This window comes from Esox lucius, chromosome 6 (assembly GCF_011004845.1).
Source record: "Esox lucius isolate fEsoLuc1 chromosome 6, fEsoLuc1.pri, whole genome shotgun sequence".
Taxonomy (NCBI): Eukaryota; Metazoa; Chordata; class Actinopteri; order Esociformes; family Esocidae; genus Esox; species Esox lucius.
In genome coordinates this window covers 10,231,770-10,246,815 of record NC_047574.1, presented here as the reverse complement: position 1 = coordinate 10,246,815, position 15,046 = coordinate 10,231,770, and the positions used below count along the sequence as shown (strand labels likewise).

General features: G+C 39.0%; 1 protein-coding gene across 4 annotated transcripts in view; it reads left to right on the top strand.

The window, feature by feature from the left end:
* Positions 1-206: 206 nt before the first annotated feature.
* The window catches only part of khdrbs2 (KH domain containing, RNA binding, signal transduction associated 2), a 79,200-nt gene continuing 64,360 nt past the window's right edge, over positions 207-15,046 (top strand). For all 4 annotated transcript variants that reach the window (XR_828822.4, XR_002196848.3, XR_828821.4 and 1 more), the window contains exons 1-2: positions 207-594; positions 11,776-11,903. Coding sequence is in view for 1 of the 4 variants with exons in the window: in XM_010888999.4 (XP_010887301.1) it covers positions 504-594; positions 11,776-11,903 (219 nt within the window). In the remaining 3 variants the exon portion in view is untranslated. The remainder of the gene's footprint in view (positions 595-11,775; positions 11,904-15,046) is intronic.

Sequence of the window (15,046 nt, the reverse complement as noted above, 5' to 3'; positions counted from 1 at the left end):
ACTGACAAACATGGACATTAAGCGCACGGTAGCCTATCATTATATTAAACAGGTATATTGTGTATTGTCAGTTTGCTTCCACGTGATTTTCAGCACCGTGGACAGCAGCGGAGGGAGGACAATATTCGGTCTAGTTTACTACAACCTCTCATCATCATAACAGTGTAGAGATTTGTTGTTTGCGAATTGTCTGTCCTGTGATATGACCAATCGTGTTTTAGAGGGGCGGGGTGCACCACGCAGTCCCTCTGTCGCTAAGGTGGGTGATTCTCCAGAACGTATTCTCGATTGACTGGGATTTGGAGAGATGGGCTTATGGCTCTGAATTCGTTGCGTTTCTCAGCCAAGCATCACGTGTAGTAATTGGAGAGATTCTTTACTGCTTTTCTTGCGGTACCTATAAAGACAATTACCAAGTGGAAGAGAGACGCACATTCCGACGCTCATCACTTTTGCCATCTCACCTGCCCTAGCGGTGAATAGGAGTGGTAGGCTAGTTTACCATGGATCAGGAGAAATACTTACCGGAGCTGATGGCAGAAAAGGATACGCTGGACTCCACGTTTGTTCATGCAATGCGTCTGCTTGCGGAAGGTAATGTGTCATTATGTTGGCCGGTCTGAATCGTTACAATTATGAATGCGAAAATGGTTTCTGGGGTTTTGTCTTTGTCTCCTCGACCACTGGGTTCACAGGCATCACCTGTATTTTGGGAGAACGGCTGGATAGCCGACCCGTTCTGATTAGCTACTGCGTATTTGTTACTCAAGAGACTGAAGAGTGGATTTAACAAAAGTAACAAATAAAGCAGACTTATTTCTAAAGGTGCTTTGAAATACATCAAATAGCTGAGCAATTACTCGTTTATTCAAATATTTCTCACCGTGTGTGTTAGTTCCAGTCTAGAGGGAATAAAGAACACTAATAATACCATGTGTTAGTAGATTTGTAAGTAGCAGTGAAACTTTCCCCAAGTTAAATTCACCGTCAACCTCAATTATATCTTCTCAATAGTACGAATTTACTTAACTTCATGTCCGAGTCTTCATCTTAAGAGGAATATCTCACACTCACAAGCACGCACAAAGCTATATACTACAGTATTGAAATGCCTGACTGTTTGAATAGCAGAACATAGGCTAAGTGCTTTTACACCTTTAAAGGTGTTAGGAAGTTAATTTACAGTAAAAGTGTGAAATCAAATGACCTTGGTGATTTATTTATGGTGTGTGTGTGTGTGTGGGGGGGGGGGGGGTTGTAGAAGATATTCCCGAGACCTTAACTATTTCTGATCTACAGAAATATTCAGAATAGCTCTAAGACAGTATTACAGAATGGTTTTGACTTCAGAGGCTAAGAAAACGATTCAGTTTTTTGCTACAAAATCAGACAAAACTAGTGGATGTCATTTAGAGGCTGACAGCCACACCTCCAAGATGTGTAATTAATGGCACTAAAAAGTTCCTCCCTTATACCAGCCAGCTCATGCCCTGCTGCCAATACCACCGACATGAAACCAGCGGTATCACAGCTACAGAGGCACACTTGTTTTATGACCATGAGCTCACTGATAATATTTGCACACAAAAAATACATGCCTAGTCATTAAATTCTATGGGAGTTAAAAGATAAGATCTGCTTTTACTAATGTCTGAATGGGATGAAATTGTCCATGTGTGTTTGTAAATTGCACCTTCCCGTTAACTGGTAGAAATAATTGGCTGGTGGTAATCTACTGGGTTGATAAAGATGATATCTCTTACCACACTGCAATAATGGAAGGAATTCCACAAAGGTTCTAATCAGTCATTTGTCCGGAGGCACCTGTTAAATTAATTAAATTGGCTATGGACATTTGTCTTAGGAGCCATTTCATGCGATAAGTGTATATTCTCAATAGAACGTTTGTAGATGTTTAGACTGGTCCCTGGGATGTACTGTGGCTGTTTGGGACTATCATCCGGTTGTTGTGGAGAGCACCTACCAGGATCGGTGTTTACCGGTTCTGTTGTGCATCTTAAGTAGTGTTAGATACTAGTGTCCTGATGAGACTGGTGGTTCGAAGGCAGAACCAGCCATTGGTTACATGCCATGAGGAACTGCCAGTTGCCTGGAATGGTTCATCAATGGCTCTCCAATGTTCAACATTACAGTCATGCATTTATGTTGTAGATGGATAACAGAACAGTACGAGAGACAGTTTGCACAGTAACAGTCAAGATGCCAGTCCTTCTAGTTTGATAACATGTGTCAGAAGTGTGGTGAAAGCTGTAATGGAATTTTAGGGCATGTTTAACTGCGCTCTAAAAATAAAAGGTTCTTGGTGAATCATTAACTTTAAAACTGTGGGGGAACACTATAAGTTCTTCAAGGAAAAATGCAATAGGGAATTTAAAGAACTATTTATATTTGTTACTCAAAGACCCATATGAACATCCTACCCAGAGCAAAATCTACCTTAAAAGACTCTTCAAATGGTCTTAATGGAACCATTAAATCAGTTTCAATGTGAAGAACCCTTAAGAGACCCTCTAAGACCCTTTTCTTTTAAGATTGTCCAGTACTGCGCAAAAGTCTTAGGTACCTAAAAGTCAATCTAGTAATTTGTTTGGTTAGTAAGAGTCTATTATTATAAAAATAATGTATATTATATTCATGTATTTATATACTATATTAATTTATTTGTATAGTAAGTTTGTTTGTAAAAAATAAATAAATTATAATGTATATTATATTCACGTATTTATATATTTTACATAATATATACATTTGTTTGGATAGTAAGAGTATATTTGTAAAGAAAAATAATAACAATTTCTATTATATTAATGTATTAATTAAAACAGTTACTATCCAATTAAATGGCCTCAGTTCGACTTTTGGGTGCCTAAGATGTTTGCACAGTACTGTATAATGAGGGTTCTCCACACCACAAAATGAGTCAGGATTATTATAAAACACCTTGATCTTTTCTTTGACACATGACACCAGAATTGTTGAGGTTTGATTATAAGGTGTGGTAAAGGCAGAGAAATAGAGAACTGCACATTCAGAGAAAACCGAGAGCGACCTCAAACTGATGGATATTGTAGCTAATTTTGGACGTTCATTTATAAACCAAAGATCATTGGCGTCCTGTCAGCCGTTTGTAAGTAATCTGCATTTCTGGAAGGCTAATATATTGTTGCAGGGAAAATGAAGAAGCGTAAAATGAAGGAGTGAATACTAGGAGCCAGTAATTAAAGGACAGCATTTGCTAAAGCATTAGCTGAATAATGTGCTGTAGTGTTATCAGCAGTCATAATGCCAGAGAAAATTCGTTTAAGTGGGTAATGTTAAAGTGTACATCATCTTTGCATTAAAAAACAAAGAGGAATTATCGGTAAGGAACGTAGATTCATGCCTATGTACTTGTAGTGACTTCAGAATGCTAACGTTTGAAGCCATAGGTTCCTTCTGTGTGAGCTGAATGTACGATAAACTGACCAGTATGAGGAGTTATTTTGTACAACCCTGTTTATTTCTCTGGTCTTCGGCTTACTGCTTCAGTAAGAACATTGTAACTGGAGGAAGCTGCTGTTGATCCATTTGGTCTAATGTACATTATATATTCAATGGTCAGCTGGGTGTATGTGCAGGGAAGGTAAATCACTATGCTTCAGTGATACAATCCAGCAATATTGTAGTGTTCCATATAGATAACAATCAAAATGAAACTGTTTTGGGAAATAACTGTTCATACTACACAGTAGAATCTAGAATTTCATTGAAGAGGAAACCGGATACTGTGTGGTCCAGATCATTGTGAGATCTGTGTTGAGTGTTGTCAAAGCGGAATGATGCTAGACCTTCTCCACAGACTTTCCCTATATGAACATGTACAAGGATATGTAATCCTGTTGAACCGGAGACCTAATGCCCCCCTGGGCTCTGGGTCAGGCTCCAGTCAAACACTCCCGGGGAACTCAAGTGGCTCTGCTGTAATTGGCCCATCCTGGTGTGACTCACTCCGGCATTCTGGTGCCAGAGAAACGTCTCAGGAGTGTCATATGCTGCTAACTGTGGGCTATATGTCCTTAAGACATGGGAGTCGGAGATGAAAATGAACGTAGGGGCAGGTTGTGAAAGTGTTTTTACGTGTTATGCACATTTGCACATCCACAAATACAGTAGGGGAATCCTGACACCTTTCTCATCCAAGATATACCATGGCCTGGTGGTCCTCTTCAGCATATCACCCTGGCCTACATCGGCTGGCTGGCTTTTACAGCTGAACAGGGTCAATCTGGGTTGAAGGGGAGTCAACCCCGGTGGCCCGGCTATATTTCCAAACTGTCCCTAATCATTTCCATTCTGCTGTGTTTTACTGGTTCTCTATGAGAGAATATGTTCCTAGTCAACTTAACTGGTAGTATCTGGTCTGCTAAATTCTATTGTTTTGCCCTTGAGCAAGGCTCTTAAATCTAATTACTCTGGATATGAGGATCTGCTAAACGACTAAAATGTTAATTAAAAAATGGTTCATTTATTTTTACTTTGGGACCACGTGCCCAGCTAAGCTAATGTTTTCCCACAGTGAGATAATTTCAGTGAGATTTCAGGTGTTGGGGCAAGCGTAGTTCTACTGCTCAGCTACGTTATCTGAAAAAAAACAATTTTGGAGTAGATATTGTCCTATACAGGTAAAATATATTTTGTAAATTGCTTGGGGTTATTGAGTCTGCTGAAAGATTAATATAAACTGAAGCTTGTTGTCCACATACAGTATATGACATTTATGTCCTGTTGCTGAGCAGACATTTGTGTTGAAAGCTGAATATTGGCAGTAATGAGTGTTTGTTGTTTTCCCCTCTGTGCTCCAGGATTGTGGCTGTACTAGATATTCATCGGGCCAGTAAGAGAGCTCTTAGGATGTGTTCCTACGTTGTTGAATAAATTATGCAGTGTTAGAGTGGCACACTGAAATCACACAGGAAATATCATCAATCATTATGTCTATCCTCCAAAAAGAAAATAACATTCTGACATTGACCCACTGTGTCGCCGGTTTCAAAAGATGTACAGATTATGGGAATTTATGAAAGATAAATTAGATAAATGTTCAGAATGTTTAGACCAAAATCCCAAATCCAAGCTTGCTATGTCAACATCAGTCCTGCCAAAAACTACGCTGACTGGTGTGTCTCAGAAGGATGAATCTGAATTGAATTTCCTCTCTGATAATCTTTAAGGATGATTACAAATCCTGAGCATTGTGGTTGGTTTCAGAAACCGACAGGTTAGGACCCAGCCTATACCATTAATGAATCACACAACGGGCTTGGATACTCCCAACTTTATAGAAGCCAGTAGATACACAAATATAAACACAATTGTATATATAACGATTACCACATTTTCATAAATAGTGGTGCGTTTATCGTGATGGCCATTAAAATAGAATGTAGATGACCCATAGAGTAGATATGGACTTCCCTGTGGTTTTCACTGGATTTATACAGCTTACGGTTGAGTTGACATTTTTATAGGACATAATAATTTATGGACCAAATTGATGATATATACAACCTGGTCTCAGAAGGATGACGTAGACTATTTTACGTTCATTTTAGGCAGGGGATTTCATAATATATATTACGTGCAGTAAATTAACGTTAGCAGTAACCGTGGTTCTAACTGGCAACCTTCTGTATCCCAGGCGTGCATCCAGTGAGGTGCCTGTAACCAGTCTTGGCGAGTGGTGTTGTCACAACATAAATATGTTTGAAGTTATTTTCTTTGTAATCCTAACCCAAACCATAACCCTAACTTTAATCCCAGTGCTGTGATACCTAACCTTAACTCAAACCCTAATCTGAACCCCAGAGTTGTGAGACGTAACCCTAACCAAACCTTAACCTAACCTTTTTTTGTTTCCTAACCGTAAACCAAACCTTAACCCCGGTGCTGTGAGATCTAACCTTTACCCTAACCCCAGTGCTGTGATGCCTAATGTTAATGTAACGTTAACGATAAAATGCTTTTATAACATATTCTAGCAACCTTGCTATTGCTTTTACTCGTCCTAAATCATCATGTCTAGTGTGGGGCTGTGGGTAAGGTAACTTTCTTCTCATCCAAATGTTGCTGGTTCGAAACACAGGTCGAACATTTCGTTAAAAAAATATTATTTCATAGTGTTCGTAAATATCATACGTTTTATTTTATGTTTTAATAGCACTTATAACATTTGATATGTTGTAATAGCGTTCGTAAGATATGTTACATTTTAATAATTTTGTTATGTATCATACGTTTTGGTGACGCATTGTAATGTAACCTAACATCACATATCATATGAAATCGGGTGCCATGGTTTTTCGTGAAATAGTCTACGTAGGTTCCTGAGACCAGGTTGCTATGTAATATATAATAAACGTTTATATACTAAAATGTTTATATAATAAACGTAGCAGGTTAGAAGCATTAGGTTAACATTAGGGTTAGCAATGTGAAATAACACTTGTCTAAGTAAGCTGTATTATATTCCGTTTATTTGTTGTGACCCAATGCCATTGGTTGGTGTCCACTGGTGTCCACTGGTATATGATCTTTGTTTGTTCCTAGAAATACAAATTACTGCTGGTAGCAAGGTGGCAAAATGTAACATGTTTTCCAATGTCCAAATCTATCAGCTTGCATTCACACCGAAGGTATTACAACTAAGGTTTAAGGAAGAGTATGTGTGACTGCAAATGTCTTAAAAGTCTGATGATGGATTAACCTTGAAATTCTGAGGAATTTGCCTGTATAGATTAAATCTTTCTAACAGATAAAATGTGAAACAGAAAAATGAAAAGGATTTGAATGATGCATAAAGTTTTTTTTCAATATGGCCACCCATCTCTCCAAAACGTACACAGGTCCTAATTCATTTTGAAACCCTTGTTTGAGCATTTAACATTTGGGTGTTTTTTTAATCCCTCTTCATGCTGCTTTTGAAGGAACTCAAATAAGTACACCTACTGGTAGTTTTGTGTTTTGTTGCTCCTCTCTGTTTACACAGGCCATTACAAATCTCAGTCACTTTAGAGTGGGCATCATTTGATACACATTCTATTGCCAGCAGAACTATTTTATTTACAATGTTAGGTTTTCACAAGGCACTCAGATAAACACATTCAAATTTTGATTAAATTAATAGAACAAAAAGAACTTAAGAGTACATTCTGGTTTCTTATTCCATTCCCCTACAGCAAAACAAAGATAATGTTGTTCAGGATAATGTCATCATCACTGTAAAGTACAAATCAGGATGTCATTTGGAACGTAACAAAGATCCATTCTAAACTTTAGGTACTGCGGCATGCTATCTCTAATGTATGTAGCTAAGCCTCTTTGGCCTGTGTATATTATTCCAATGACATGTTAAATGTTACAGTGGATTTCAATACTCTACACACCCTTATTGAAAATGCCGAAAATGCCAATGTCTGAAAAGGGCAGCAGTATTCACCCAAAATATCCTAATATTTGGAGGCATTGTCATGTCTATCCTGATCAGAGTCCCTGTCCGCGCTGATGGAAAGCAGCCCCATAGCATGGCAGTAGTTACTGTGTACTTTGGGTGATGAGCTGTGTTGGCTTTGCTCCAGTATCTTTGGGAATTAAGACCAGAAAGTTATATCTTTGTCTCATCAGACCATAACACATTTTCCCTCATGGTTTTAGGAGATTGAATGTGTCTTTTCGCAAAATTTATAAATGGGCCTGTATGAATGGGCGTCTTGATTTCTAACTTCAGTATGTTCCATGTGTTATTATGTGTGAAAACATGGTTTGTATTAGAGAACAGTTTAGTTTTGGGTTAAATTGGCCCAGACTGAAGTAAATGGTGTTACACTGTGGTTAGTTTAGCTGCTGGTGGAGCTGTGAAGCCAGGGTATTTAATTGTGTCTGTGGCTGAAAGCCGTAAAGAGTGATAGAGGCCTCTAGTGGCAAAAGTGCCTTTTAGCAATGGCTTCCACCACTTTAATTTAGTCAACAGGGTGGGACTTCACAGGCTGATTCTGTCTAATAACCTTGTCGGGGTCCTATTTAACCTGGTCTACAGGAGGGATCAGCGCATCATGAAGAAAAACAACGACTACTTCCAAGTTATGTAGAATGCCTCTGTGGCTCTGCCCGTGCTCCCACGGGCACCGTGACGGGAACATCGTGGGATGCATTCTCTGTCATCCTCTATGCTGGAGCATCACTTGCAGTCACACCACCTTGGTGATGCTCGGCTGCAGGCTACTTGATGGCGCAACACACGGCTCAGTAAAACAGAACCTGCAGTAGGGCTGTCTGCAGTGTAGCTCAGCAGGCGGGGAGCTTCGGTCTCCTTCCTCTGCGTTTTACCTCCAGGGGTATGGCAGCTGTATATTCCCTCCCATCACCAACTCTCAGAAGGAAGCCTTGGGCTACGGCTCAATTAAGGAATCATATCAAGATTAGGAAAACAATGTTCTCTGGTAGGAGACAGACCACACGTTAATGCTTACAGTGGGGAGTCGTAGTGTATGATTCGTTCACATTCTCTCTTACTTTTGCGGGACCCTGTCTAAATGACTACTCCGTTGATGTGCATCAAAGTTTAATTTGTAATATGTAAAGATCTTTCTATAATGGTATTCAATCAATGTTTATAAAGCTGCATTCATGTACACATGAAAAATGCAAGTAAAATGTTCCCGGAGGCCTGTTGAATGATTACGTAAATGAAAATAAACATTACGAATGATCTGAATAGGATTAGGGATTGATCTTCAAAACTAGGTATTTTCTACAGTAGAACTCACAGGCGGTCTCTGTTCTAACTTAATTAATGTCTGTCAGTTTCTAGCTCTTCCTTAATAGCACAAGCCCCACGCTGCGCTGACATCTGTCCACCAACGTACACAACATAAGATCTCTTCTAGGACAGAGGGTGAGAGAGAGAGAGAGATTCCTCGCCCTGAGTAATGTCAATGGAAATATGCAGCATCTCATTTACGTCGTAAAAAGATATATTGCACACGTACGGTATTCATGGAAGTCACCTTAGGGTCAATGCGGCAGTACTCGTACAGTGACTCATATATGTTGACCTTGAGAAATTTATTTTTCTGTTCGAGTGTGGATTCTATTGTGAGCCTTTTTTTTTTTTTAACACAGTGTCTCGCAGCAAATTGGATGACTGCAGTTTGACTTGTTCTCTCCATGTTTGATCCACTGAGGCAGGGTGGGTATCATTCCCTAGGGGTCAATTACATTGATTCAGTAACGTGAACACAAAAACGCAGCGCCATAATAAATACAAAGAAAAAATTCAATCGTTAGAAGAGATCCATGAAAGATGAAGGAGTTTATTATTCAGCACACTGGAATAGGGCAGGGAGTACTCTCACTCTCCCTGTCGTCTCAAATAGATATTAGATTATATATTCATGATTGGGAGAAGAGACACTTACACACATACCAAATTATTTTTTTGGATGGTATAAGAGAAATCTGTCACACTATGGTTGCCTTAGTGCTTATTTAGAAAGAAAACTATACTATAGTAACAGTACTATATCTAGAATGCAGTGTTTTAGACTCATTTACTTTATTTGTATAAAATCTGTGGATGAAAATATGGTTAGGGTTTAGATATAATATTGTTTGGCAGTAGAACAATGATAACTCTCTAAACACTGTTCTGTATATACAGTAACTGTGGTGTTTTCTGGAATCCCAGCTGTACTACAACCTGACACCAGGTCCGCTGGGTCAAATGCTCTTCATCCTTCATGGCGTTTTTAAAGCTACGCACGCTGAAATTGTCTCATTTGGAGCTTGGTTTGGTTTCTGTACGTGAAACCTGGTTGAAAAGACTGTAATTGTGGAAACAAGACATAACTGGCAGTATGTGGCAATCCAGAGATTTTCCACAAGGTGTGATACAGTCAAAGGGGATTCTGTCATGTTTGAATGAACCATGCACTTCAATGTGCTGAAAACCTTCTAGAATCCACCACAGGGACCATTCTGTCTCACTGGGAAACTCATTATCTGCAATTTAGGATAAATGAATCCAACTAAAACCTAAATATTACCTACATTAAATCTAGCCCCTGGTATCTAGACATAAAGAAACATCAGTATTTTTCAGAGGACACTGATGAGTGTAAAGTATGCAAGGATCATTAAACCACAATGTTTAATATGCAGGAAAGACATTAAGAAGCTCAACTTCCTTGGGACCAGTAGCTGGAAACATAAATCGGCCCATAATTAGTTGATTTTCTATACATAATCCAGAATCTTAAAAGCAATACTATTCTTTCTTCAAACAGAGAAACTAAGTAGACAGTGGGAGCCAACATTCTAGACTTTGTCACCTTTGCTTGACTGTCTCTGTAGAAGTACAGCTCCTCCCAAAATATCTTTACATTTACTATGAGTTTGGGCCACAATCAGAGCAAATCAATCAAACTTTTTTGCAGCATTTATGCCATTTGAGAACACAATTGCCCTTGCTGGTGCATCTACTTGCTCTTTGTCCTGTGTGCACCAGTAGTTTGTGCATTACGTTTAAAGCATTTAATGCATTGACTGAAGCCCAAAGAGTCATAAAAAACACGGTTTAGTATTCATTCCTCACATCAGCATTGATGTGCCCTTGTAACACTGTGTGCTATAGCATCACTTAAAGTATGTCTTTTTTGCTCTCACTATTCATTCATATGCTGTTTTAGAAGTATCATCCTCTAATTATCATCCTTTGATTATGGATAGATTCAAGACCTATATGGAAAATAAAATAGGAAGTGTCATCTCCCAACAAATTCCGGAGGGTTGAAGAAAGTGGTTTGTCTTTCTCTCCGGGCATCGGTTCACATTTTTCCCGTATTTACTCACATCTGTTTGATACATGTATTTAAATAGATGCAGCTGAATCGCTCAGTATCAGAACGTCTGGGGAGAAGAGTAGGGCTCTCCTGATGAGAGATTACCCTAACCCCCTGCTGGCGGTCCCTTTTCCTCCCCCTTGTCTAGGTCGCTCTGGTACTGTTCTACAACAGTGGCACGGGTTCATCGTTTTTAATTCTGCTGAGCATTAATTTGCTGGTGACAGAGAGGGATCCAGAGAGGACAGGTGACAGCTTCATTTCCAGCTCCTTAAAGTCTGGTGACTGTACTGTTTTCACTCAGTTCTCCCAAGTGCTATAACATTCATCCAACGAGAGGAGTTTGTGTTCGGAGCAGTGGGTTCTCAACTCGTGAATTTCTCACTAAGTTTGACCTGACACCTCATGTGAAATACTCGTGTCTCCATTTAGATAGTCGATTTTACTGGTCATGAAGATCAACTAAAGGTTATGGTTGGAGATGGTTGGAGATTGAGATGATAATAATTCTTAAGTTGTGGAGGGATCAAAGCCGGATATGTTTTTTGAGATTAGCCACAATATTAAGTCACCAACAGTTAATACTTTGAACAAAAATAATCTGAAAATTATGAAAGAGCAAGTTGGAATACTTACATAGCAATGAACTTGATTACATTGTTACTGATCTGTTTTTACTTTTAGACCATGAGCTGCAATTGATTTTGCATGCAAGCAGAATAAAACCATATAACATGATATTAGAAAACAAATAGGTTAACATTTGTACCCGGTTCTTTTCTGTCAAAGATGAATAAACAATATTGTGGAACGCTGGTTGATCTGCCTATTGAAGTTCTTTCTCATTCATTAATTTACAATTGAACACTTTTTCTTACAGAAATCGAAAAGTATGATGGGGATGAGTTGAGAAAAGATGGTGATGTGAAGAAATACCTTGATATCATCAGTAACAAAAACGTCAAGCTCTCAGAAAGAGTACTCATCCCTGTTCAACAGTACCCAAAGGTAAGACAACCTCTCCTCATGAATGTTTTTCCATCTTATGTCATTTAGCAGACACTGTGGTCCAGAGCAACTCGCAGAAGCAATTAGACTTAACTGTCTTGCTCAGGGACAGAACTTATTTTTCAACCTTCCGGTTCGTGGATTCAGTCAAGCAACCTTTCAGAGTTATTTTAGATACTGTTTAAGTAGCTAGGTTTCCAAAAGTTGTTTACATCCCTGACTCACCTGGGACCAGTCTTACTTGAATAAAATTGTTTTTCTGCTGAGGATAAAACTGACAACATTTTAAAAAATATACCTCTGGATGTCTTATAAGCATTTAAGATGCTCTGCGTTTTAGAAAAGACATTTAACAATGATTGAAAACATTAATAGGAGGAAAAAATTGTACCAGTCTCCAACAGTGATATTACAAAAATGTACCATCTGATGGTGTACATTTTTCTCATCTGGAAGCATAGGCGCCGATACCGTGGGTGCTCCGGGGCTCGAGCACCCACGGAAAATAGCGAGCACCCACGAAAATACCGAGCACGAGCACCCACGTGTGCCAGACCGCCAGTCCTACATTCATTTAAAATTAAACTTGCCGTTGGTGATATGTAAAGCGTCTGTCACACTGTGATTGGTTATGTCGATGTTAGTGACAGCGACATAACCAGTCGCCTGCTCCGGGTGCTCCCTATCCACCAATCACAGCGTTTCTCAGATGAAAAAATGCCACTATCAAAAACTCGTAGCAGAAATTAGGGAGAAACTCCCAGAAACTATATGTGTCGTTTTTTTGTATCGATATTTAAATAATAGCGCAAAACATTAATTTCCCACGAACTGATCGCGGTTAGGCCTACGTGTCAGTTAAACTTTTCATCTCCAATCCTGTATTTGTGATAAGTGGTAAATTTTGAAAGATCTACTTTACGGCTTTATTAATAAGTAAATGAATAGGTGTGCGTAGTGCGTTTATATATGTATATACAGGTGTGTGTGTGTATATATATATATATATAAATGGCGTGCGCCTATATATGAGCACCCACGGAGGAAAACATAAATCGGCGCCTATGTCTGGAAGATAGCAGTTTCTCTTTTCTTATTTAGTACAAATCATTTAGTAGTAAAATGTACATTTACTTTAAAACCTTTTTGCAGTCTAAACTGTTCTATATAAAAGCCAGGTTTCAATATGAAAAACACATATAAAGCATTCACAATGATATAGGGGCTACATCTACTATTAATTGCATTGCAAGGTGAGCATGGACAAGCCAGCAACAACAGCAATGAATAAAAATGCCAATGTAAAGGATATCATAACATCGCCAGTGTAAAATAGACATGACTGTAAAACCCACTTTTGTTTTATTGGCCTATAGGTCTAGGAAAGAGGTAGCTTATGGGGGTTTGGTTTTGAATAATATCAACTAGAAAACAAGCAATTGTTATGGGAATATATGAGTCACTAATGTTATCTCAACTCTTGTTTCTTGTTAGACATACAGTAGGCCGATGGACACACTTATCGTACATGGAGGGGAGTTACACATGCCCAAAACAGGTCTTTGCATGCATAATGTATGCCAGTAATGTAGTGTAGATAAAAAGTGTGCTTACTGTTTTGCTCCTCTCAAAAAATATGTTAAATAAAGCTTTAGTGAATAGGATTTATTTCCAAGCGGTATCACAAGCCAAACCCTTTATCAACTGTTTTGACTAGGCTTGCCGATTGCACTGGCCTTGTTTTTTTTAATAATAAATGTTTGTAAAGGCAAAGTTTACCAGCACCAAAAGCGCATTATTCTTGTTTAAAAAACATATGTGATCTGTGGGTCACAGCAGGATGTAGGTTGTGTTGTCGCTGTCAGAATGCATGCCATAATCAAGTATTTCCACTAAAGTCCGCTTTTGGCTGACTTTATCTCACAATATCTCACAGCACTATGGATGTCCATGGTGGTCCAGCGATCTACACATGCACTGCTCCTGCATTGGTGCAAATCATTGTCCTGGTAAGAAGAAGAATCTTCTCCCAAGACCCAAGTCTCTTGTAGACTTCAGCTGGTTTCCTTTCTGCTGTTTCTTACAGCTCTTTTTTCTGTACTTTGCTCCATACATTTTGCCCTCTATCTGCACAAGCTTTCCAGGCCCTAGCACAGAAAAGCATCCCCAAAGCATGATGCTGCCAACATTATTCTTCGCGGTAGGTTGTAAGGGTGTTCTCAGGATGTTTTTCAGATGCAACTTACACCAAACATAGCACTTGAAGCCAAAAAGCTCTATTTTGGTCTTGTCAGACCATATAATCTTCAACTTGATCTCAGAGTCTCTCAAATGTCTTCTGGAAAAATCTGAGATGTGATTTACGACAATGGCTTTTTTGTGCCACTTTCAGATAAAGGTCAGTTTTTTGAAGCACCCCGGCAATTGTTGCAGAATACACAGCATCTCCCGTGGAACACTTTAGTGTAGCCACAGGCCTCTTGGCGGCCTCCCTGATCGCCCGGATACTCAGTTTCTGAGGTTGTCTGTTCTAGGCAGATTGCCATTTGTGCCACATTCTCTCCAGTTCTTCATAGTGGACTGAACAGTGCTCTGGGGATATTCAATTCCTTGGAACTGTTTTCATGTACGATGTCTGTTTGGTACTTTTGAAGAACCTTATTCCAAATTTGGTTAGATTACTTTCTTTTTCATTATGTAGTTTTGGCTAGGAATTGTACCAACTGTGGGAACTCGCGGAGACAGGTGTACTTAACCTGAAATCTTGTGAAACACCTTAAATGTGCACAGATGGACTCCATTCAACTAATGGCTTGACTTCACATATGCAGTCATTTAGTTTCTGTTTTATATCTAAACATTTTTCTTTTACATTATGAAGGTTTTTGTATTTTCCAGTGGAAAAAACTACTGATTAAATAAATGTTCACTCTGTTGTTGTAACACAGTTAAATGTGGAAATGTCCAAGTGAAGTGAATACTTTTCAGAGCCACTGTGTATTCTATGAAGTAAACAATATTGCAGCAGAAGATTTCTGTTTGAGTTGTCAGGCAACGATTGACTCTGTGTGTGGGTGTGTGTGGGTGTGTGTGTGGGTGTGTGTGTGCGTGCATGCCTCTGCGTGTGTGTGTTGATGATCACA